The sequence below is a fragment of the Patiria miniata genome, unplaced genomic scaffold (genome assembly GCF_015706575.1).
Source record: "Patiria miniata isolate m_02_andy unplaced genomic scaffold, ASM1570657v1 HiC_scaffold_20, whole genome shotgun sequence".
Taxonomy (NCBI): Eukaryota; Metazoa; Echinodermata; class Asteroidea; order Valvatida; family Asterinidae; genus Patiria; species Patiria miniata.
The window spans coordinates 37,244,357-37,269,094 of record NW_024037059.1 but is presented as its reverse complement, the minus strand read 5'-3'; the positions used below and the strand labels follow the sequence as shown (position 1 = coordinate 37,269,094).

General features: G+C 40.9%; 2 protein-coding genes across 5 annotated transcripts; one reads left to right on the top strand and one right to left on the bottom strand.

Moving 5' to 3' along the window:
- Positions 1-5,675: 5,675 nt before the first annotated feature.
- Positions 5,676-19,465, top strand: LOC119728953 (glucokinase regulatory protein-like). Of its 4 annotated transcripts, XM_038201415.1 has the most exons (17): positions 7,105-7,224; positions 8,653-8,775; positions 9,257-9,393; positions 9,859-9,933; positions 11,103-11,243; positions 11,458-11,511; positions 12,204-12,339; positions 13,051-13,115; positions 13,544-13,812; positions 14,753-14,850; positions 15,173-15,249; positions 15,879-16,148; positions 17,028-17,269; positions 17,750-17,789; positions 18,256-18,390; positions 18,685-18,840; positions 19,158-19,465. In XM_038201415.1, the coding sequence occupies exons 2-16, from the start codon at positions 8,694-8,696 to the stop codon at positions 18,829-18,831; spliced, it is 1,968 nt and encodes a 655-aa protein (XP_038057343.1). In that variant the 5' UTR covers positions 7,105-7,224; positions 8,653-8,693; the 3' UTR covers positions 18,832-18,840; positions 19,158-19,465. The 4 variants fall into 4 exon arrangements, with proteins under 4 accessions (XP_038057345.1, XP_038057343.1, XP_038057344.1 ...); XM_038201417.1 differs by lacking the exon at positions 7,105-7,224 and adding an exon at positions 5,676-5,744 and having other exon boundaries at positions 18,685-19,465; XM_038201416.1 differs by having other exon boundaries at positions 7,105-7,220; positions 18,685-19,465.
- Positions 19,466-20,494: 1,029 nt separating this feature from the next.
- LOC119728954 lies at positions 20,495-24,718 on the bottom strand. The gene is made up of 5 exons (XM_038201418.1): positions 24,354-24,718; positions 23,726-23,825; positions 22,904-23,100; positions 22,255-22,378; positions 20,495-21,550 (listed from the first exon to the last, which is right to left on the bottom strand). The coding sequence occupies exons 1-5, from the start codon at positions 24,457-24,459 to the stop codon at positions 21,499-21,501; spliced, it is 579 nt and encodes a 192-aa protein (XP_038057346.1). The 5' UTR covers positions 24,460-24,718; the 3' UTR covers positions 20,495-21,498.
- Positions 24,719-24,738: the final 20 nt, after the last annotated feature.

The window sequence follows — 24,738 nt, the reverse complement described above, 5'->3', positions numbered from 1 at the left end:
TCTCGGACAGAAGGTGGCGCTCTTCATCCCTGCCGCCTGACGTGCACGCTTTTTTCCGACCGGCCGACGTCGCCGCCCCGATTTTGCTTCTTTCAGCGTCCCCGCCTGGCTCGCTCTTAAAATCTGTAGCCCGTTGCAATTTGCCACTCTGCAACCCCCCGCCCCCCCCCCCTATTCCAATACACCGAGGGGGTAAAATAGGCGCTTAGAATGTCGGTAAAAGGAGAAACAAATATCCAGCAAGGCAGCACTGAACTATTTTTCAGATATCAGCGAAATACTGCATCGTCACGGACGCATTTCATAAAGTATGACTTTTTTTTTATAAAGTTGGTACTATATGGCATACGTGCTAAATTGTCTCGCGTGCTTTTGTCTGCCTTTATTCAGTTTAAAAATTTGTTTTTAAATGGCGCGCTGCAGTCCAGAAATTTCGCACGCTATTCAGAACAAATTAGGAGCGTCCCGCTCTTAATTCAAAAGCTGAAATTAATTAATTGGATGCTCGTCATGGGCCGATTTTTTTTAGCGCAACGTCTCATTGGAAAGCTCATTAAACTTATGTAATGCTAGAAAATTATCAACTCTATTTGAAAATCCATCTTTTAAGATTCCACACACAAAAACCACGTATACCCCAACTTTGTAAATAAAAATCCCAAAATGTACCTCCTTACTTTTTCCCTTTGGAACTACATGTCAAAAATATGTCCTACTTTTTATTCTTAATTAAATAACCCTGTTGTTTATAAATGGAATTGAACTAAACGTTCATATCATGTCGACAAATCACGACAAATCATTGTATGAGGCGAGTTTCATCAGCTTTGTTCGAGAGGGTGAGATTTAACCCCTCACGAAAAAACTCCATCTTTCAGAGCCGAAAAAGAACTGCAGGAGACGGCGGCGGAAGGCGCATGCTGCTGCCGAAAGCTTCTGAAGAAATGTAGGGTCATCCCCGATGTCATTGCACACTACTCGATCATGTGTTGCGCAAAACGATCGAGGAGGTGCAGGCGCGGATCCGGGGGGGGGGGGGGGGGTCCCCCAGCTCTGTCAAAAAAAAAAATCATCGAAATCCATGAAAAAAATGCGAAATCCCCCCCCCCTGCTCTGACACGCAAAAACTGTTTACTGGTAACAATGTTCGCTTTCCACAAAAATACGGACATCGGCAGCTTTGTTAGGGGTGTATGCACATTCTGTGATATAGGCCTAGTGTTAATAATCATCGGATTTGAACAGCGCCCCCATTGAAAGTAAAGTGCGATCTCCCCCCCCCCCCCCCTTTCTTTACCACCTTTTGATTTTCGGAGGCCAAGTGTCATTGCACACTAATTGATCATGTGTTGCGCAGTACGATCGAGGAGGTGCAGGCGCGGATCTTGGGGAGGGGGTCCCCAACCTCCTTGGGCGTCGCCAGGACTTTTTCTAAAGGGGGGCAAAACAATTTTTCCCAAAAAATTCTTGTATTTCTCAACACATTCTCGATTTATCAGTAAAAGAGGGGGGCAGGGATTTTTCATAAAAATTTGCCAAAATATGAATTTCTTTTTAATGATATATCTGTCCCTAAATCGAGTTGGAATGTGTTCCATGGTCTTTTACGAGTCTTTCCAGGACCTTTGGAACAATTTTATTTTTTGACCAACATTTACAAAAATTGCAAGGGGTTAGCCTTACATTTTTCAAAAAAATTGGCTAAAATATGAATTTCTTTTTAATAATATATCTGTCACTAAATCGAGTTGGAATGTGTTCCAGGGTCCCTTAGGAGTCCTTCCAGGAAGTTTGTAGCATTTTCATTTTTTTGACGAAAATTGACAAAAATGGCAAGGGGTTAGCTTTACAGTTTTCAAAAAAATTGCCTAAAATATGAATTTCTTTTTAATGATGTATCTGTCCCTAAATCGAGTTGGAATGTGTTCCAGGGTTCCTTAAGAGTCTTTTCAGGAAGATTGGAGCGTTTTAATTTTTTGACCAAAATTGACAGAAATTGCAAGGGGTTGGCCTTACATTTTTTCATAAAAATTGGCTAAAATATGAATTTCTTTTTAATAATATATCTGTTTCTAAATCGAGTTGGAATGTGTTCCAGGGTCCCTTAGGAGTCCTTCCAGGAAGTTTGGAGCATTTTCATTTTTTTTTGACGAAAATTGACAAAAATTGCAAGGGGTTAGCTTTACATTTTTCATAAAATTTGGCTAAAATATAAATTTCTTTTTAATGATATATCTGTCCCTAAATCGAGTGGGAATGTTGTCGAGGGTCCCTTGGGAGTCTTACCAGGAAGTTTGGAGCATTTTAATTTTTTTGACGAAAATTGACAAAAATTGCAAGGGGTTAGCTTTACATTTTTCATAAAATTTGGCTAAAATATAAATTTCTTTTTAATTATATATCTGTCCCTAAATCGCAATGGAATGTGTTCCAGGGGACCTTAGGAGTCTTTCCAGGAAGTTTGGAGCAATTTCATTTTTTGGCGAAAATTGACAAAAATTGCAAGGGGTTAGCCTTACATTTTTCATAAAAATTGGCTAAAATATGAATTTCTTTTTAATAATATATCTGTTTCTAAATCGAGTTGGAATGTGTTCCAGGGTCCCTTAGGAGTCCTTCCAGGAAGTTTGTAGCATTTTCATTTTTTTGAAGAAAATTGACAAAAATTGCAAGGGGTTAGCTTTACATTTTTCATAAAATTTGGCTAAAATATAAATTTCTTTTTAATGATATATCTGTCCCTAAATCGAGTGGGAATGTTGTCGAGGGTCCCTTAGGAGTCTTTCAAGGAAGTTTGGAGCATTTTCATTTTTTTGACGAAAATTGACAAAAATTGCAAGAGGTTACAGCCTTACAGTTTTCATAAAAATTGCCTAAAATATGAATTTCTTTTTAATGATATATCTGTCCCTAAATCGAGTTGGAATGTGTTCCAGGGTCTTTTACGAGTCTTTCCAGGAAGTTTGGAGCATTTTCATTTTTGGAAGAAAATTGAAAAAAAATTGCAAGGGGTTAGCCTAACATTTTCATAAAAATATATGATTTCTTTTTAATGATATATCTGTCCACAAATCGAGTTGGAATGTGTTCCAGGGTCCCTTAGGAGTCGTTCCAGGACGTTTGGAGCAATTTCATTTTTTGACCAAAATTGACAAAAATTGCAAGGGGTAATTAGCCTTACATTTTTCATAAAAATTGGCTAAAATATAAATTTCTTTTGATTAATATATCTGTCCCTAACTCGAGTTGGAATGTGTTCCAGTTTGGAGCATTTTCATTTTTTTGACCAAAATTGACAAAAATTGCAAGGAGTTAGCCTTACATTTTTCATAAAATTAGGCTAAAATATGAATTTCTTTTTAATGATATATCTGTCCCTGAATCGAGTTGGAATGTGTTCCAGGGTCCCTAAGGAGTCTTTCCAGGAAGTTTGGAGCAATTTCATTTTTTGACCAAAATTGACAACAATTGCAAGGGGTTAGCCTTGCAGGAGACGGCGGCGGATGGCATGTGCTGCTGCCGAAAGCTTCTGAAGAAATGCAGGGTCATCCCCGATGTCATTGCACACTACTCGATCATGTGTTGCGCAAAACGATCGAGGAGGTGCAGGCGCGGATCTGGGGGAGGGGGGTCCCCCATCTCCATGGGCGTCGCCAGGACTTTTTCTAGAGGGGGGCCTCTTTTTCTCTTTTTTTTTTTTATTTTTTTTTTATTGCTTTTCCGGGGGGGGGGGGCAAGCGCCCCCCTCCTTGCCCCCCTCGCGATGCCCATGCCCAGTTCTGTCCAAAAAAACAATTCATAGAATTCCCTGAAAAAAAATGCGAAACACCCCCCCCCCCCTTTCTGACACGCTTAAACTGTTTACTGGTAATAATGTCCGCTTTGCACAAAAATACGGACATCGGCAGCTTTGTTAGTGGGTATATGCATATTCTGTGATATAGGCCTAGTGTTAATAACCGCTGTAGAATAGCTTTACTTTTTTGTGTCAGAGCAGGGGAGGGGTTGGACCCCCCCCCCCTCCCCCTCCCCCCCCAAAAAAAAAATTCTTCAGGATCCGCCCCTCAATGTTACTGACTGTAAAAACCAAGTCAGTAAAAGCCCCATGTAATGGATTTTTTTCCCAATTCAATCCTTAATGTACATTCTTGTATTCCACTTGACTTTGTTTTTCATTTTGAATTTCCAGTTTTAAGGGTGATGGACGTTGTTATTTTGCGTTTTTTCACCTATTTTGCTAATTACTATATTTGTTGGGAATGTTCACAATTAAAGAAACGTTATTTGAAAGATGTAAATAATGTTTATATTACAATGTACATCTTTATTTTTCCCCGGAATAATATGGCGTTTTTTACGTCAATTGGAAATTGCGCCATTAATAATGGTAGTCATTTTGATCGAACGAAACTCCGTTTTAATTATAGTCAATTATGGAACATTGATTCATGACATAGACCTCTGTTTCGTTTTCAAAACTACCGTTCATCTGCCAAGCAGATGTAAATATCAAACTAAACCAAAGTATAAAAGATAGAGGATAAAAAAAATCAAAAAGTTATGTGCTAGTCAAGCTTTCAGGGATCGGTCTGAGCCATAACAATGCCCCAGCCAATCCCTTAGTTCTCTTCCGGGGTCTCGGCGTCCCCGACCAATACACACTTCCTTCCCTATCCATCCATATAACCCCGGAGGGCCAGGCACCATGTAAAAGCAAAGAGCTAAGGGAGGAACAGGGCGGCACCCTAAGCCCTGATCCCCCGAGTGGACCACATGCCCTGAACCTGTACGAAGGCGCCAACCTGGAACTCACGGACAGTACCAGCAGCAGTGCTTACCGATTAAGCTAAGGTACTGTTGGTATTTTACGACGGGAAATAAAACATCTTATAAAGACGGAATGCGTGGTTTGAAAAACAGAAAAAGACATCGACGGGATTCGAACCCGGGCTCCGCGATTCGTGGCGACGAATCTACTCCACTAGGCCATGCGGCTTCCTTGGAATTCTTGTCAAAAACTATTTGTCTTAATAGGCAGAGAAACGTGGAACATTGCTGTGTGCATCTGTTTTGGCTCCATGGACGAATTAAGTCGACATTTCGGGCAATAATGAGCAAACTGTTGTCATTTGTTTGGACAATTCCATACGGCTACCTCGTTAATCGTAGGCTTATACGCGTGTGCTAAACATACTCAACGTTACGCAACAATCGGAACACCATTAGGCTATTTTTTAAAAAGGAATCAGGTGCATTCAGGGGCGGATCCAGGAATTTTTGCGGGGGGGGGGGTCCAGGCCCGTCAGATGTTTGTATCCGATTGATGCAGACAGGCGGACCGTGTTATTGTTATAATAATTATAAATATATTATGGGTGAAAACCGTGGGAGTCCCCAATCCGCAAGCCAACGTCGGACCACCGGTGGCTGGGGAGCGGCTTGTCGGCATCGGCACGCCGACCCAAACCATTAGCGGTCCGCCAGTGGTAGGCCAGTGGCATGCCTCAGGGCCAGTGGCCTGCCGCTCCAAAACCGCCGGCGGACCACCAGCGGCAATCAGCGGCATACCACCGGCGGTCTACCGCTCTAAAATCGCCAGCGGACCATCAGAAGCAGTCAGCGGAATACCACCGGCGGTCTACCGCTTCAAAACCGCCAGCTGACCACCAGCGGCAATCAACGTTCATCGCTGTCCCCAACAGTCCATCTTCAGCCTGTATTTTCATGAGAAAATAATGTCAACAGTACGTTCTCATCCTTAATTTAAAAAAAACACATAAACACATAGACAAAAACAAAATTAACCAAGACAGCCCAATACACTTGGGGCGCTGTTTATGATGCATGCATATCTTTATTTTATGTGAAGCGCTTCGCTCGTACCCGGTTCCCCCTCCCCGGCCCCCTACCCCTCCTTGCAACCAGGCCCAAGGGCGCTGGGCAGGGATGGGATGATGAGCTTCGATCACGGAATCTTGTGAAGGAAGTGGGGATGGTATAGTGGGTAACTTATGATGACCTTGCAATAAAGCTGCACTGTTTAAAGGGTGCAGACCAGTAAAGCGGTCCGAAATTGCATACGCCGGCTAAATCACGATTTGCATGCCCTCAAATTCTTCAGTACTTGAGCATATTGTGGGCCATGCACTTGAAGGTTCGTGCACAGGAACGTGAGCTTGTATTTCTGTGCAATTTGGATGAAATGGGGACCCCGAAGCGCTCTATTTTTTAATGGAGTGTACAGGCACCGTTTTTTTCAAAATGGCGATGGGCTTCAAGGCTATTTTTAAGGGGTGATCATAATTCGGATGGAAATTTCTCCCCAAATCATCTACCTACCCCCAAAAACTGAAAAGAAAACTATCACGAGAAAATTACCAGGGGAAAAAATTAAGCTTCCGTTGCGAAAGAAAACGTCGGGATACATTGATAACTTTTGTTTGACGATCAGGATAATCAGAGTATTCTGGTACCAACATTATATGAAGAATTGTGCATTATCAATGGCTGAATCAACTTCCTCTGCATGATCGGCCGACCGGTCATCCTCCGTCTGCATGCAACGCATTCTTCAATTTGTGGAACATTAGAATCACACTCTTGGAAAAAATGGTCCGGTTAACTTATTCTTTATGATGGAACTTGCGGTTTTGCCGAAGTCAATTGAGTGTGATCGTCCGACTGATAAGGTTTACGCACAAAACCATGGGCCAGTGAGGCTTTGCATAGAAAGGTGGCCGAACCATTTTTGGGGAAAGTGTGCTGGTAATGAATGATGCAGCATCAGTTGGTTGTCATCCAATCCAGCAAAGATTGTTTTTCTTTGTGTCTTGTTGTGAGACAAGTCGATGACCACTGTGCCAATTTGATTGTGTTGAACAGTCCGCTTTAGTTTTGACATACAAAATTTAAGCTTTGAAATGATGCTGGCGAGTATAGTGCCGATGCGGATATGCCGTGAGAGACGCCGGTTTTAGCTCAAGATTTGGTTTAGATCATCCTACTGCGACCAAAGGGTGGCGCTATTCAATGTGCGATCTGTGGGCTGAATGCGGATATAGCGTACGGTTCGCTGGCGTGTGTAGTAGTACAGTATAGTACGGCCCGGGTACTCATATTGTCATAACGACAACATAATGGACCACGTAGGATCTTTGGTGTGATGATTATGATGTATCATGCATTATAAACAATTGGTCCAAACTCTGCCAACACTAACAGTGAGTAAGTAAAACAAGGCTGTAAAGCTGGTTATACTGTTGACGCGTTGTAGTTTGTACATATTATCACGCAAACGTTCCGCTGTTTTATATCAATTGGTAGTACATTGTAGTTTTTTGTACCATTGACTTTAGCTGGAGTTACCCAGCATGCCCAGCCCTGAGTTTTATCATTGGGTTGTCTATTAGGGCTGGAGCGCATTTTTCTCGTAACTTGTAGTATTTGCAAAAAAAATTTGGAAAATGTTCAATTTTATCCCCGTTACACACTAATTGCAACTGCAACTCACCCCAAACTTGCCTGGAATAACCATTACACAGGTCCTTGAAGTAAAAAACGATCCACGATGAAGATTCAGCCTACAATTGCAGTGAAAACAGGAGGAATAACCGCTAACTTGACAACCTTGCTGGATTGGCCAGGACCGCTATTGGTTTGTGCACACAAAAAATTGTGTACAATGAATGGCGGTCAATTAACAGGCACAGAGAGCGATCGCTGTCAACTACTTGTTTTGCCGGCTGCGCTGGCTGTTGGTGCATGACGTCACGCGGAAGCGTAACACCCGATGACTGTTTCATGCACTATTGGTTGCGGTTCCAGTACCAAAGCTGTGATGCGAGTGGTAAACCTTATATTAGTGCATGAAACAGTCATCGGGTGTTACGCTTCTGCGTGACGTCATGCGCCAACAGCCAGCGCAGCCGGCAAAAACGAGTAGTTGACAGCGATCGCTCTCTGTGCCTGTTAATCGACCGCCATTCATTGTACACAATTTTTTGTGTGCACAAACCAATAGCGGTCCTGGCCAATCCAGCAAGGTTGTCAAGTTAGCGGTTATTCCTCCTGTTTTCACTGCAATTGTAGGCTGAATCTTCATCGTGGATCGTTTTTTACTTCAAGGACCTGTGTAATGGTTATTCCAGGCAAGTTTGGGGTGAGTTGCAGTTGCAATTAGTGTGTAACGGGGATAAAATTGAACATTTTCCAAATTTTTTTTGCAAATACTACAAGTTACGAGAAAAATGCGCTCCAGCCCTAATAGACAACCCAATGATAAAACTCAGGGCTGGGTAACTCCAGCTACATTGACTTTAAGTTGTCGTGCATACGCATTGCATCATCACACAGGCTAGTATAGCACTGCATTTGTCAATTTGGTCATGTAAATAAATAATGTATAAATGTAAATAAATAATGTATAAACATGATAAAGGGATAAACAGGTGTATAGCATTTTTAGTCCTCAAAGATCTCAAAAGATTATTGGTTTCTTTCATTGTCTTTACTTTAGAAAGTGTCTTTCCACACAGAACTAGTCAGGGTTCCACGCGCCATACTACATTGTAGTTCTAGGGCTACACATTATCCACATGTTAACAAAGTTGTATTGTGAATTAGTGATGTGACAGTTGTATTACTCTTTTTCAGGGGACTCATTTATTGCCTTTGTGGCTGTTTGAATAGAAACAATGACAGACTCGGAGATAAAGATTCCAATCACAGAAACAAGCAACCCTCTCACAGTTGACATCGATATCAGCTCTTCATACGGTAAGAACTTTTAAAAGGTTTGCGTCTTTGCAATTGCACACACAAAGTACTATTTTTATCAGTCCGAAAATTTGGGACTCTCCAACAAATTTTTGTCGTTCATCCGAATTGTATTAAATCAAATCCTACCTATCATTGAATTAAATTTCTGACTTTTCTATCTGATTCGTAGCTGATGAGGAAGGATTTTTCATTCATTTTATACATTAACAATTCTTCAAAATCCTCCAACAATCACTGTAATACACATCCTATGACCTCAATACAACGCAACCTCTAAAATCAGCTGATATTTTTTTTTCATTCAGCCTCAATCCTCCAAAATCCTCCAAAACTCTGGTTTATTTTCAAGGATTGAGGAGGGTTAGTTAAACCTACAACTGTATGATGCTCTTACCAGAAATTAAGACCTGGAAAAGGTTAACTCACATTAAAACGAGACAGAGTAACTTGAACTTCAACACTTGTTTTGATTACACAGATTTAGTCGGCCTTCTGCATCAGTGTGACAGTGAAATCTTTGAGGGCTGGGACTCCTACAAAAGTAACAACATCTTCAGTGATGACCTCATCTTCAATTTGCAGAGGGTTTCGGAGAAGGTTGTTGATATCTTGCAGGTATATTGACATTCTGTATTATTCTGCTTCAAAATGTTATCAGATCCAGAGAGGTTACTGCTGGGGGCGGAGAGGTTTGCCGGGGGTGGGGGGGGGTGGGTTAGAAGGGCTCTCTTAAGTGATAAATGGCTTTATTTGAGAACATTTTGGTCACTGCCAGGGGGGGGGGGGGCAATGCCCCCTCTGCACAGATCTGTGTCACATGGGTATTTTTCCCCCACAAAATAAGAAGGAATTTTATTCTTCAAAGGATGCACTAAATTATTTTTGTATTTAAAGGGGCTCCCAACTTTTCCTCGGATCAACTGATTCCTGATTAACAATTCATAAACAATGCAGGGTATGTTATGCAGCTCTGAATTTCCTTGTGTTTTATATGGATTCCCAGTTTCTTGTCAGTTTCTTCTCTGATAGAATCATAAGGAAACGGCTTTTTATAAATGACTTTTTTCTATGTTTATTCAGAAGAGGAACCCAGCCTGTGAGAGTGTTGTCTTTAGTGGTTGCGGAACATCAGGCAGAATTGGTTTCCTGACTTCAGTAAGTATGCTTGAAAATTTCCAAAAAGTAAATGACCAAATTATTGTTAAAAGGCTTACTCGGTAAACTGTCATTTTTACGACAATAAAAGAAGATAATTTCTAAAGATGAGTCAAGTGACGCATTTTGGGACATTTCTGTTAGTAGTTGGTCTGTAATTTGGCGAATCCATGAATGGGTGCGTGCAAGCATTGACATGACGCACATGCGCGCTGGCGTGGTTACTATTATTCGTCGGTCTAGTGCGTGACATCGCGTAGCCGCAATCAGCTGAATGAGAACGTGTTACAGATGCTGATTTCAGGCGCAATTCAAAATATATCTCTGCAACTTTTGAATTGAAAGTAAGATTCTAGAATATTGTTTTCTCAGAATGTACAGCAATCAAAGAGCTAAGACTTCATCAGGGTAGTCGTTAACCCTTTCCTTACCATAGGCGACTTTTGTCGACAAGAAGAACCCCCCCTGCTGGTTCCCATGGGCGACTTTAGTCGACCAGGAAACCACACACAGAACACCCTCAACACAGATATATTCACTACATTTCAGAAAGGCGGCATGTTGATATGTTTGGCCGCCCATACATCAACCATATACCAGCTGAAAGAGTGTTTTCAGATCGTTCTAATGGTGTAGTTTATTCGTAGTGTTGCCATTACAAAAAATGAGAAAAGTGCTTCAGAAGTATCCACTCACAAATTGAGGTATGGAGTGCCATTCGGTCATGTGGTGAAATGGCTTGCAGTTTGATAAATGGAACCAGATGAACAAACAGGCATAACTTTCTTATACTTACACATATGGACTTCATTTTTACATCACATAAAAGAGTAAGGTTCGAGGAACAAACTTTACACACAACACCTATGATTTAAATCACTTCTTAGCAGTGAAAATCTGGGTTGAAAAAAGTGTGTTTTGGACTTGTGGTCATTTTTTCACGCTCTAGTGATTTTCGCATGACTGAGCAAACAATTTGGTCAATAAACAATGTGGAAATGAAAGGGTTAAGCACCCATCTATAGATTTTGAGCACTTTTGCTGCTTCAAACGAAACAAATGCACAAATGACAAATGATCTACTCTACTTTTAAGCATGTACAGACCTTTATGTTTGGTTTTATTTGGGGTAGAAACACTTGCTATGATGATGATTTGGTTTATTTCAGAAATCAATCAACAACCTGCTCAGAAACATTGACTACAAGCCATGTTGTGAGTATATCATCGCTGGGGATGACAAGGCATTGTTGACTTCACAGGAATCGCCCGAGGATAGCCCACAGGCAGGGGTGAAAGCACTGCAACAGGTGGGCATTCTATTAAACTAAAACTTAATTTCAGGGAAAGTACAGTAAAAAATATGTAGAGGTAGTCAAATGGGAGGCTGGCAGTCAAAATAAGCCAAGATTAAAAGACCAGTAAATTGGGACAACTTCCCTGAAGTAACCCATATTGTATTTGTTTTAGTACATGTATAGGTAACTTTACCATAAATGTCTGTTTTTTTCTGTTTTCATTCAGATATGCAAAAAGAAGAAAAAGGTTCTATACATTGGCATATCATGCGGTCTGTCAGTAAGTAGGCATCCACTCAATAATTCCTTAGCTTTGTTGAAATTATAAAAGGTGCAGGTCTCCATCATTTACATCACTGTGTCCAATTTATCGCTACAAAGTTAAACACCAAAATAATTAGCCATAGTTTTCAAAGCTGTAAAATTCAAGAAATGATTCTGCAATTCATACATTTTTGCAATGATTGGCAGAGTCGACCTGATACATTGTATACAATTTATTGTGCTTGATGTTTTTTAATAAGCTGCTGACCAAGATTGTAGTACCGGACATCTCATCTACATATACGTGTCCCATAAACAGAACAGGAGCAGTCAACTACCTTTTTAAACGGGCCCCAATTTCATAACGCTGCTTAACAGCCAATTTTGTGCTTACCGAGCCCCATCTATTTCATAGAGACCATAAGCAAAAGCATGCTTAACCCCAGAGGAAAAAGTTGCTTAAAACAGTGACGCAACAAAAGAAATCTCCTTGCGCGCGCAACCGTTAACACATCCACGCCATGAAATAGTGCTTAAGCAGCAGCATGATTTTCTGCTAATTAGAAAGAACAACTTTTTTGTATAGCTGCGCTATGAAATTGGGTCCTGTTGGCTATTAAATATTAAAACTGTGTGCTGAAGGCTTAGTCATTAATCCTAACAGTCCAGAATCCTCCAGTGTTAAGTTTGGATCGTGATCATTTCTAGGCACCCTTTGTGGCGGGTCAGCTCCTGTACTGCATGGAGCATCTTGACATCTTCACCCCAGTCCTCGTTGGCTTCAACCCAGTGGAGCAGGCCAGGAATAACCCCATAGAAGGATGGAACGAAACATTCCTCTCAGGTTGGTCAGTCTCTCCAAAATAAACCGGAATAAGGAATAACCCCACCCATAGAAGGATAAAATGAAACCTTCCTCTCAGGGTGGTCAGTCTTTCTAAAACAGAAAAAAACAGTACTTTCTCAAAATGGACCTTGTCATCACACTAGTTTACAAAAGTGCATGTGGTTACGTGGTACCGCCTTTTTAGGAAATAAGCAAGCCATCTGCACTGCATACACCTGAAAATTCAGATGGGTTTAAAAATTGGACGTAAACAGTATCCTGTGACATAAGAAAAACATAAGAAAGACACCCAGTTAGGTGTTTTGCCTCCCTGCAGCTGCATATGACATCGTAGGTAACGTCTATTCAGTCATTGTGACCCAAGTATTAAGGAGTAGGGCTGAGCTCTATAATCTCCATGCCGGTTTTCTCTTTGTAACCTGCTGAATGTAATAAAATCCACTGCACGAGTGTGAAGCCTGCCGAACACAGCAGCTTAATACAGCTAGGGTTTTCAGGCACCACCTTTTGTACACCACTTGCAGCTCACCTGTTAATCGTCCTGTTTCTTACCCTTTGGTATTGCATGGTATCATGCCTTTTGGTTCACTAGCTTTATGTTTATTTGCAATTCCAATGATAGCATTTCTCGCTTCCCTGTTTATCAGTAATGTGCCACCTAGTTAGATTTTACTTCTTGTTTTTTATCCTGTTTCATTTGATTGGCAGTTGTTACAAAGTTATCTGATGTTCAGAGTGCGGGAAATGGTTTCATCATTAACCCTATCCTGGGGGTAAGTTTACTGAAGCTATTTGCCATGATATAACTGTAATTAATCTTTACAGTACAACAGTATCGCCCCCTTCTCCGACATCGCAGCCAAAAAGGTTTTTTTTGTGGGCATAATTTTTGGAATTTGCAAATAGAAATATAAGCAACAAAAATAAAGTTTATTAGAAATTAATACCTGTCTACCCTGATGAATAATCGTAAAAATTGTGATTAAACATACCCTAATATTCTAAGCCACATTTTAAAAAAAATTTGAAAGTGAGGCTTGGGATGCATAAATAGTCTGGCACCTTCCCATTCAACAGTTTACAATTTATAAAATACAGTCAGGGAACATGATCAGAAATGGCTTCCTCATGAATACAGTCTATGAAATTGGACCCTGAATGGAAGAATTGATGACATTTACTTGTATTCCTACATTCACAGCCAGAGGCAATAACAGGCTCGTCGCGCATGAAGGGCGGGACGGCCACCAAGCTCCTACTGGAGATCATCATGCTGAATGCCCTGCGTCAGCTCTCCTCCAGCATGGAGCTGGGCTTCGTACCAGATGAGGATGCCAGCCATTACCTGACAGCAGATGGGGCCATACGTTGCAACCACCTCATGCATATGTATGAGACGGTGTGCAAAGAGACGTACCCGCAGGCGCTGTCAGGGGGACTGCATGAGGTGATCGACTGGGCTGGCACCAGGTAACTGGGACGTAGTTTACCTCCTAATGGTAGTCTTATAAGAGCGTCCCTTTTTAATTGGTTCTCCTATTTTTTGGCCTTGAAGGCGGGTCGGTCGGTCAAAAAAAAAAAATATGGGGTGAAAAAAAGTACATGTTGAAAGTAGAAAAGGCTAAATAAAATGACGCAAACTGTTGAATATATGAATCTTCTGAATTAGCTTTGGTTGGTTAAACTTAAAAAAGTTGTGTATTACTTTACTTGTAACTTCACTTACACGTCGACGACAAATAAAGTGCTGTAAGGATTTGAACAAGTTGAATTCACGTTGCCCCCGATGCGGCGCGCAGCGCTCGTTCCCAACAGCGTGCAACAGGATGGTGAGGACCAGCGAACATCGTACATGTAGTGCTCACACAAGGCAGCGTGGCACTTGCACTGTACCTCAGCTCAATCCGTACCGCACCGTACCGTTGTGAATGCCTGCACGTAAAATATTGGACATTACTTCAGCGTTTATTCCCCACGAAATTGGACAGAATATCCGTATTTCTTCACTTCTGTTTTCTAAGTAAGAAATTCAACACAGGGTCAGCGGCATAAAAAAAGTGCTTTTGTTTTTCTTCGGTCGGGAGCCAAAAAAAAGGGTCGGTCCGAAATGAGAACCATAGTATTAAAAAGGGACACTCTTCTACATGTATGCATTAAATCCCTGAGAGAAGAAAAGACTCTGATTTCAGTGTTGTAGCTAAAAGAGGAGCAAGTTGAATCCCCCCTTGCATTTTCCGAACTCAAAGCCTGTGCCCATGTCTATTCCAACTCACAGAAAACCATTTGTCACACTGTGGTCAGATAGGTTAACCAATTTCTATTCTCTCTTTGTGATTGAAACAAACATAGTCTTCAGTGCTTGACATTTCATTTCTAAGATCTGCTAACAATTTCTCTTTTTTTTTATCAGTTTGAATGCAGGCAGGCATGTGTACTACATCGGCATAGATAACATTGGAGTCCTTGGGCTGGTTGACGCATCGGAATGTCCACCTACTTTTGGTGCAGGTTTGTGTTTGTTAACTAAGATTTATGGGATAGAATTGGGAGAAACAGATGACATGTCCGTGTGGCGTCAGTGGGACTCAATTGCACAACCATCAAGCTGTGAAAGAGGCGTTCCATTCAGTTTTCTTTACTAAATTTATTTCAAACAGAATTGACTTGCTACCTTATCACAGTCCCTTAAAGGTACAGTCCATCATTTGTAATTTGTGCATTATGTTCGTTTGAAGCAACAAAAGTGACAAAAGTAACTGACTTCTTCCTCGTTGCAAAGTTGCCAATCACATTCATCGTTCATTTAATGTCTTGTTTTTTTTGTGAATAGATGTCAATGACGTAAGAGGCTTTTTATTTGGCGGCTACACAGCTCTTGAAAACAGAGAGGGCGATTTGGTTATCAAAGTAAGTGGCAGACTAGAGTTGTAACTGCATGAATGATTGATAAAACCTTTTTTTTAAGCTCATTTTCTTATAATCTGGTAGCTTGTTTTTATTAAGGAGTAGGGCTTTGCTATAGAATATTACAGGGGTGGGTCTTTACCATTTTGGTGTATTTTTTATATCTACTAATGTAGTATATATTTTTAATGTAATGACTACTGTGATTTTAACTGTTATTTTAACTTTTTAAAATCATTTTATTGTACATTAAACCGCAATTCGGTCTTCTGGTCACGAGGGCTTGATAATAAATAATAAATAAATAAAAAATTTGCATAAAGCCCGGTTCATACTTGGCACGAAAGCGAACGCGAATTTGTGACGTGGTGGCAAGTATTCGCACTGCGCATTCTTAAAAGTTAAACATATTTCAACTCGGCGAATTTCGCAGCGAATGTTTCATATTTCATGACGTCAAATTCGCTTCGCATTCGCGTGAAGTATGAACCCGGCTTTACATGGACTTGTAGATGCACATAATAACTTTGTGCTGTTCAATCTCTAACCTGCATGGTGACTTGATACTTTTAATTAACCAGCGTCTAAATCAAAACACAACCTCAAAATTTACATTATTTCGCTGCTCGCAGTCCTGTCCCCCGGTACAAGAAATCATCCCCATCGAGGACACAATGCGACGATCCTATCGGGATCATCAAGGGAGTGAATTGGAGATCGGCGCCAACTACTTCGTGGGGACCATCCTGCATTCTCTCACTCCGCAGGACACGGTCATCTTCCTGACGTCCAGCTGCAGTGAGCTGAATCCAGCCATGAAAATGATGGTCCAGATAGTGCGGGGAAAATGCCATCAAGTGGTGGTCTTTGTATGCTACAGGGATGCTAATGACACCCACGAGGTACAGGCTTGGAAGTCAGAGGGTGAAATGACAAACAGAAACTACTTGGGCAAAATAAAGTGGCACAACTATTTTAGAATGCACCAACAGTCTGTTTTTGCCTGGATACTGTACCAACCTGTCATGTCTCTCAAATGACACATTTATGCATTTCGTTTATTCCTGTCAGAGGCATAGCAAGGTCATTTTTATTGGGGGGTAAACATTTCTTGAAAAGGGCACTTGCACATCCGTGCTGACATGTAGACAGGTATTTTTCTCGGACACTTGGCCTCTGTAAAATCAAATAGTTGGGGGGGGGGGGGGGGGCTGGGCTGGGCTGGTACCATCTGTCCATGGGGGATTTGTTCAAAACCGATGATTATGCTCACTAACGGACAATATATGGTGCTTTTGCAGGGGGATACATCCATGAAATAAAAAAAAAAAAGGCACTCCTAAACGAACTGGCACAAAAAGGGCACGACTTCTTTTGTTAAAAAAGGGCACTTGTTCAGAAAAAAAGGCACTTGTTAAAAGAAGGGCACTCTTGCACATATTTTTTTTTTGGGGGGGGGGGTAACTGCTGGTGAAAAAAGGTCATTTAAATGGGAAAGGGCAGTCTTTACAAAATATTGCTGGCTACGCCTATGCCTGTTAAATATGATAATTTGTATCTTGGTTTAAATGTATATATTGGAAAGTTTTTTTCCTGTTTGCATCATACCAAAATTTGGTTTAATCACAGATAGTGTGTAGATTAGGTATATGTTAGGTGTTGCATGGTGTGTCAGTTCGAAGCGGGAACTTTTTTGCAACAACAACAATGCAACATTTATCTTCACTACACGTTTACAGCCGGACAGGTATCCATAAAAGGGTTTATTGACTTCTCTTTAGGACATCATGCCGCAGTTCTTCTCCAAGATCGTTCGCATTCGTATCCCGGTTACTCCGTACATTCGGAGTTTCATGGAGGAGGAGGGCAAGAAGCCCTCATGGTTTGACCTGCTGGGAGTCCACGCGGCCCGGCGCTTTGCTGCCGAGCTGTCCTGCAAGCTGCTGCTGAATGCTGTCAGCACCGGCGCCCACATCCAGAAGGGCAAAGTCTACAAAAATCTGATGGTGGATCTCAAGCTCAGGTCAGCTGCTTCCATTAACCCCTACCCCAAGATGCTTTGATCAATCCCAGTCATAATTACTGTCCAACAAAACATCCATATGCGTGCTTTTACGCATGAAGTATGCATCTCAAACATGCAGTGTGGCATCTGAGAAACGAAGTCGAAAGATTGCGGGTAACACCATGTGGAAAGTAATGTCTTCTTGGAAGAAGTGTGGTTCTGAAAAGAGCCGGTTGGTTGAGTGTAGAACTCGACGTTTCGGACAGTGTGCTCTGTCCGTTCACAGTATGCTTGCTCTGTCCGTCCTCGGGACGTGTGCTCTGTTCTGAGGACAGACAGAGCGAACACAGAATGTATTGCTGATGAAAAAGTGGACAATGTACACCTGCAGTTTTTCTCAAGTCCATTACAAGTTAATTGCAATAAGGTTATCACAAGGTTTCCAAGGTATCGATTTGTTCATGTGGACAAACTTTGTATTGTTTGATCTGGTTTCAGTAACAGCAAGTTGTTTCAGAGAGGAATAGAAATAGTGAAGGTAAGTCTACTTTCTTCATATGCCCAGTGAAAGTGCAAAACATTGTAAACAGGGGACAAAATATTGTTAGTAGGAGGTATAGAGGGGAATCATCAACATATTGCTGACAACACCATAGAAACCTTGAAATATAAATTGCCAAGTTGGAAAAGGGGCGGTGCAGCATTACGTCAATCGATGGAAACATAGTTTCAATTGGCACGTGTGTTTTCACCGATTGCTATGTGTTATCATTCAGCACTCTGGACTCACGAACCATTCAGTTTTATGAAAAAGAAAATTTCAGAATTCCGTAGATCCTCGCCAACCTATACCCCTCAAATATGGGAGTAAAGAGACACCAAGAAATGCCCTCTGTCATCTTTGAGTGTCTAGAAACACCCTTCTAATACTTTTTCTGTGGAGTTACACAAACCTTACTCGCCTGAATTCCCTCTCTGAGACTCTTCCGTTTGTGTTTCTACAGAGTCTTGTCATGTGTTCAGAAGACACAGCTCGAGCCTCAGTTCTCAGATCTTTGTACGGTACCAATGTGGTATCAGAAGAGTTGAAGAAAATGCCAGTGTCTGAGCATACTAGGATAGGCTCCTTCAAAACGAAGGTAGGAACCTGTGCTTTATTCTTCAGTTGAAGTAACTTGCCCAATTACCTGTTTGAAATTTCCATTTCAAGATAGAAAGGCAACTTTGATGACGTTTGGAGATTCACTTGTGACATGTGTAACTCTGAAAGATATAGAAGCATTGTTTTGAAAAGAAGAAGAGATGATAACTTGACCACAGAGTTGGATTCGAATCGCGAGTGAATCACAAGTCAAATCGCAATTCAGATCACAAGTACCAGGGTATGAACAATTTTTATTATCCAGTATCCACTGACTTGTGTTCAATGCCAGGTCATCCCCACATCCCTGATCCTGGCAAGTAAAGGCTGTCTGATCCACGAGGCCATGGAGATACTGCTCAAGTTCCCCGTCATACGAGCCGCCCTGGCCCAACTCTGGTCCGTCTCTAATAAAACCATGGCACATTTCAGCACATGAAGGCATCAGGTGAGATCGTCGTCGAAAACTCATCAGTTTTAAAGAATGCACCAAGTACTCAGGTTTAGCCCATAAGAACCCCAAACCAGACAGTGCTGGAGCAGGTTTTGGGAATGCAGGGAGTAACAGGCAGGGCAGTTTGTGGCGTTACTTGTCTAACGGGTCACTTGGCAAGTCATTGTCTGCATTTACAACAGCTTTTATTTGCATTTCTGTGTCAGTTTTGATGAACTCTATTCTGCAATATATTCGAGAAGACCCATAATGAATTAACGAAATTACTATGATGTGCCTTGATAATGGATATGTCTGCCTCGGATTTGCAGGTGTCATACATCGCTCGGAAGTAAGATCTCAAAGTCCATCGTCATGCAATTCTATCATTGTTCTTTGTATATATAAGCTGGACAGCCCCTATGCAATAGGGTTTTTGTGATCAGTCTTGTTTGCATTGGAGTACAGGCAAGGGCAGATCAAGAACAAAATTATTTGGGGGGGGGGGGGGCCAAAAAGTGGGCCCAAAAATTTTTTTTGATTATAGATGCTCTAAGGTGCGATCTGAGGCAATTTCTGACTGCTTTTTGAGGAAAAGATGGGGGTGTACACAGTGCCTGGCTTTATTGCCATGTCACTTAAAAAAAAAAAATTGGTTCGTTTTTTTTTGGGGGGGGGCAACAACCCCCATTGCCCCCCCCCCCAGATCCGCCCTTGAGTACACGTGCATGGCTATGTATATACAGTGCCAAGTTACATGGCACTTTAAAATTGTATTGGTTCTGAAGAATACCAGTGGCATTCCATCAGCAGCAAGTGTTTGTCAATCAGAATATTACTCAGGAAAATTATAGCATAATATCTTGCATCATTCAACGAGATCTTCATTAAACATGTTCGTTATTATTCTTGTCTCTCCAATGGAGGAAAGTTCCAAATCTCCAACGCATATGAAATACTAGGTTTTTTGTATATATTTAGAATAAAAGTGGTAGATAAATTCACTCAGCTAAACAGTCGGAAACATCTCAGATGACAATACATGTATATGTCTGTACAAAGAGCCTTAAAAGTTTTAAATTGCACCATGCTGCAGATGCATTTGATCTATTTGGGGTTGTGGTGAGCATCAAAAGATGAACAACTTTAGGTGATTTTCTTTATTTAAAGCTATAGTTCATCATTTGCAGCCATCCGAAAAGTAACTGGCGTAATTATTGTTGAAAACAAACTTGGATGAAAGATAGTAAGGGAACTAAACTCCCTGTGAAATTATTCTTTCTGGCAAGCTGTCATTTTGAAGTAATCAACAAAAGAAGGCCTTTCCAACGGTGCGTCTTAAGACGCACCGTAGGAAAATTTAAATTAGTAGTTCGTTTTGTTATTCGGCGAAGCGCGCGCAAGCATTGGCATGACGCACACGCGTGCGCGGTTGCTATAATTCGTCGGATCAGTGCGCGACGTCGTGTATAGCTGCAATTCAAAATAATTCAAACATGATTCATTAACTTTTGATTTAAAATTGAGATCCTAAAATGCTGTTTTTCTCGGAATATACAGCTGAAGCTTAGCTGAAACTTCATCAGGTTAGCTGTTCAGTATCCTTCATTACATTTTGAACACTTTTGTTGCTTCAAACGAACAAAATGCACAAATGATGGACTATATCTTTTATGAGCATGTTCATATAAACTGTATATATGGCAAAATATCAACCCCCATATAGCTGTTTCGAATATGCAATCGATGGGTTCATAAATGAGTGTCTTTCAGTTGACAATATGACTGAAGTGAGCAATAATTCTTGTACGTTTGAGATCCTTTCAATTTGATTATTTGTATTATTAATGAGGAAATGTACGAGGCTTACCTACATGTATCAGGGCAGTTTCATTCTTTGTCAGGCTGTTTTTATAACTGTTTGTTTTTTTACTGCAAATGGACTTGTCCTTTTTTTTCTTGTAAAATACACTTGTATGTGTGTGCCTTGCAGATTTATAAGATAATGATTTATGAAATATAGTTATGCAATATTTTTACATGTATACATTCATGAATTGAACTTTGTATGTATATTATGATGAAGAAAAAAAAATACAATATTGAAAACTTTTACCGTCAGTGTTGTGAAAAATAATGCTGATTAGTTTAACTGTTCCTGTGAGAATATTGTTAGAAGTCTAACTGATAATGCTATATTTGATATATATATATACTTGATAATACAATGATCTGTATATTTGCTGTCAGTGTTTCTGCAACCCGAAGTGACCTTTCGTGATATCATTGCAACAGTCTATTTGATGATGCTATATTTTGATAATAAAAATAATTGTCTGTATATAGTAGCAAACAAAATACCAAACTGTCCCGTTTTATTCCAGTCTTCAAAAAAAGGCATGCATTTGTTTAATTAATCTTTTAATTGGATTGTACGTGCGTGCTACTGCTAAAACTGAGTTTTACTCGACCATCTGCGTTCGATCTCATTACTTCATAACCTTGCCAAGGTACACATAGCTATTTCGATATGAGATATACCCCTGTACATTTAATATGTCTGCAACTGCAACTATACGCCAGAATTCTCTGTGTAGCGCCGCCACGGTTGTCGTTCACAGATATTGAGCGGGAGGGACTCGTCGGTTTCACTTTTAGCTGCCTCCCGTATCATCAGTTGGCGCCGGACGCCAGCAGCTCGTAATCCTTGCCACAACATCTGCATCTGTTCAGTAAAATGTTACAGAAAATTACAGTTTTTACTTTATTATGCTCTTTTGACAAAAAAAATATAATTCCATTTATTTCGGGAGCCTGAACCAGATGTTTACCGTGAGCATTGCTCTTCATACACCCATGTCGATTTTTAGGCCTACGTGTGAACCACGTGATCTTTTTAAGATCTGGCAGGAACTTCTACGTGTCACTTAGTGGTCGGTCTGTCTTTCCCGAAAATTGACAAAAAGTATGGTGTTCAATAATGTGCCATCGGCGTGGCATTTTTTGGCGGCGTATTTTTCAGCTCTGGCAGGCAAGCGATCATTTTGATCGATTTTATGCAAGACTTTCATGCAAAACTTCTTGCAACAAGGCCAGAGCTTGTTGTGCACTTGCACTTGTTTATTCTGAATCTTTTTATCGATGGCAGGTTAAATAGAACTTGACTGGAGCGGGACGTGAACCCGCGACCTCCGGAATGCCGTACCGGTGCTGTACCGATCCAGTGATCTTTCAAAAACGATTTTAAAAAGGTTGGGAATTCGGCGAATTTAGTAATGATTTCTTAGTACCATTGGTTTTACTGTTCCAACTTGGGAGGGAAAACTGGCTAGGTTTGCTTTAAAGCACACCGCTGACTGCATTATAACAGAATACATTTGCGAAAACCGAAATAAATCAGTGGAGATTTATAGAAAAAAAATGGCCTACCTTTTGAGCCTGAGTATTACTACTATGAAAAGCCATATGATGCCGATGACAGTAGTTGACATGATGGATATTGCCCAGACGTTAGACACTCCTACGATATCGTTGTTCTGAGCTATCCAGATGGCTGAAACAATATAACAGAAATAGATTCACGAAAGGAATGACTAATAATTGTAGGTAATTCAAAGCTACGGCTGTTTCTATTATGTTATGCTATTGTGGACAAAAGTACCGGTATTATTTGTTGATTCTGACATGTCAGTTCATATTAATTCATAAAATATCTGTGAAGCGAACAAAGGTTTGGGTCGTATTTCCCCATCAGTTATTGAATAGAGTTCCTTGCTCTGTGGATATTGAGGCCGTTCTCGAAAAAAAATCGAGATTCGGGTTTGACGAATTTTGTTGTTGAGAGAGTCGTTGGCCTCAGGTACAAATGGAGCGTGCTGTTACCTAGCTTATTTAAGCATTAGTTGGCTTTTGATGTAGTGTAAATGTCTATAATTTAGCATTTGCAGTGGTTGATTTTGATGAATTATTATTTCTAACTTAATTTTAAAGTAACCCGACAATATAGTAAACCTTTTAATGTACACTATGATTAGATAATTTGATTATTTCTGGAGCAAAATGGATCCCGTTTCCGTACATGATTCACCAAGTGTTCGGCCCGGAAGTCCCGCGTGTACCCGTATTTCGTTGGTAGTGACGACCGTGTCCCAGTACGAGACTCGGCAAGCATACAGGCCGTGATCCTCGGGGACTGGGCCGGTGATGCGCAGCGTGTCCAGGTGGTCCAACTCCAGTCGCGCGGTGGGTACGACCACCGTGTCATCTTTGAACCAACTAAAGATCGAAAATGTGTTGAACCTAAATTTAATGCACACCGTAACAAATTGTGTGAAGGAAGATAAGTTCGTTTTCAAATTATTGTGTTGCAATGAACGGTCCGCACAGTTGTAAGCTGTGTCGACATGGATAGACATTTTGAATGCATAAAGTGGGCCCAACATCTTCTTTGTCGAATTGACAAAGAGTTCTATCAGCAGTCGAAAATATTGTTCATACATTCTTTTTATTTAAACTAGCGCGAAAATGTTACGTAATCAGTAGGCCAGTCTGTAGTATGCCTATCTTTGAACCTTTTAAAAGCAGTCTCAATAATGTTTGGAAAGTTCCACAGCTGTAAATTCACCCAAGATACTTATTAATTCCTATGTTACCTCATCAACTTCTATTCTCTTTCATCATTTCTATTTTGCAACCACATACTCTTTAAGTTAAGATCCGATTAATTTGACCGAGATTTGAAGGGTCATAAGCCCAAGGCTTCAACTCGACCCTCAATTTCAAGCAAGATTCCAGCTAGAACCTGTTGGTCACTGTCAATGAAAATGTTGACCAAATATGTGTCGTTTAACTTTGTCCAAAGTCAGACTTGCACATCTGTCGGTTTATTATGTCCACTTGCCTTGTAGTTATCTGCGGCTGGTAGCGTTTGAGCAGGTCCGCCTTACACTGCATATCTATGCTGGACTCCTGAGGTGTCAGCCATATTGCCTCTTTGAATTCTGGAATAAGATTCCGAAGAACACATTTCTGTGTGTCTTGCTTTTTGAAAAGGACTGGCTCTCAACAAACTTTCCGTTAATTTGCTCCCTCTAGCCCGGCCAGGTTTACTCCCTTATCGTACTTGTACTTCGTATACGACGGCGTCCAATCTGGGTTAGGCTCGCTCCTTCTTTTTTAATAATAATATCATGAATAATAGTAGCCCAGGTTGGACGACGTCTTCATTGCATTACGACTGACAACGGAGTCCAACCTGGGCTAGAATAATACTTAATAGTGGCTTGTTTCTTTCCCATTTTAATATAATAGAACGGGAGACTGATAAGGTGACATGGCATTTATTCTAATCAGCATCTAGGATGCCGAGTTTACATTGTGAAGATGGTAATTCGTGACATTTAATTAAATCAACAATAACGTATTCCACAAAAGTTTCAAAGTTAGTTAGGCCTTGACTCCATGCCAGCGAGCTAAATACGTAATGAAGAACGCGAAACCTACCAGATGCAACGTTGCTTAATACTTACGATTTGCCAAATTTACGCGGATAAAAGTAGCTGCAAAAAGGAATGTCCAAATCCAAACTCTAGACTTCAATTTAGGTCTTGATAACGCACAGAATGTGGTTAGCATGACGTAGCTCCGAGACACTTGAAGATGAAATCTCAGTAACTAAACACCCGTTGCTTTGAGAAAAAAAGTGAGTAGGCCTACATGTAGTTTGTATCGTACCAGCATGTTGGAGCGTAACTTTGCGTTCATACAACGTGACGCGCGCGCATTTTACGCGGCCAGCTCCGCGCTTGGAAGAGGGCGTATGCTTTTCTTTCAGGAAAGTAGACCATCTCGAAAAACTCGGAATACCAAGACTTACGGGGAGTTGATCAAAGTTTACACGACACTGAGAGTGAG

Coding starts and splice junctions, on each gene's coding strand:
- LOC119728953 (XM_038201417.1), top strand. CDS start 8,694: ATGACAGACTCGGAGATAAAGATTCCAATCACAGAAACAAGCAACCCT. Junction 17,270..17,749: donor ATGGTGGATCTCAAGCTCAG/GTCAGCTGCTTC, acceptor ATCTGGTTTCAG/TAACAGCAAGTTGTTTCAGA. Junction 17,790..18,255: donor GAGGAATAGAAATAGTGAAG/GTAAGTCTACTT, acceptor GTGTTTCTACAG/AGTCTTGTCATGTGTTCAGA.
- LOC119728954 (XM_038201418.1), bottom strand. CDS start 24,459: ATGCTAACCACATTCTGTGCGTTATCAAGACCTAAATTGAAGTCTAGA. Junction 23,101..23,725: donor CAGCCGCAGATAACTACAAG/GCAAGTGGACAT, acceptor TTCGATCTTTAG/TTGGTTCAAAGATGACACGG. Junction 22,379..22,903: donor CCGAACACTTGGTGAATCAT/GTACGGAAACGG, acceptor ATATTGTTTCAG/CCATCTGGATAGCTCAGAAC.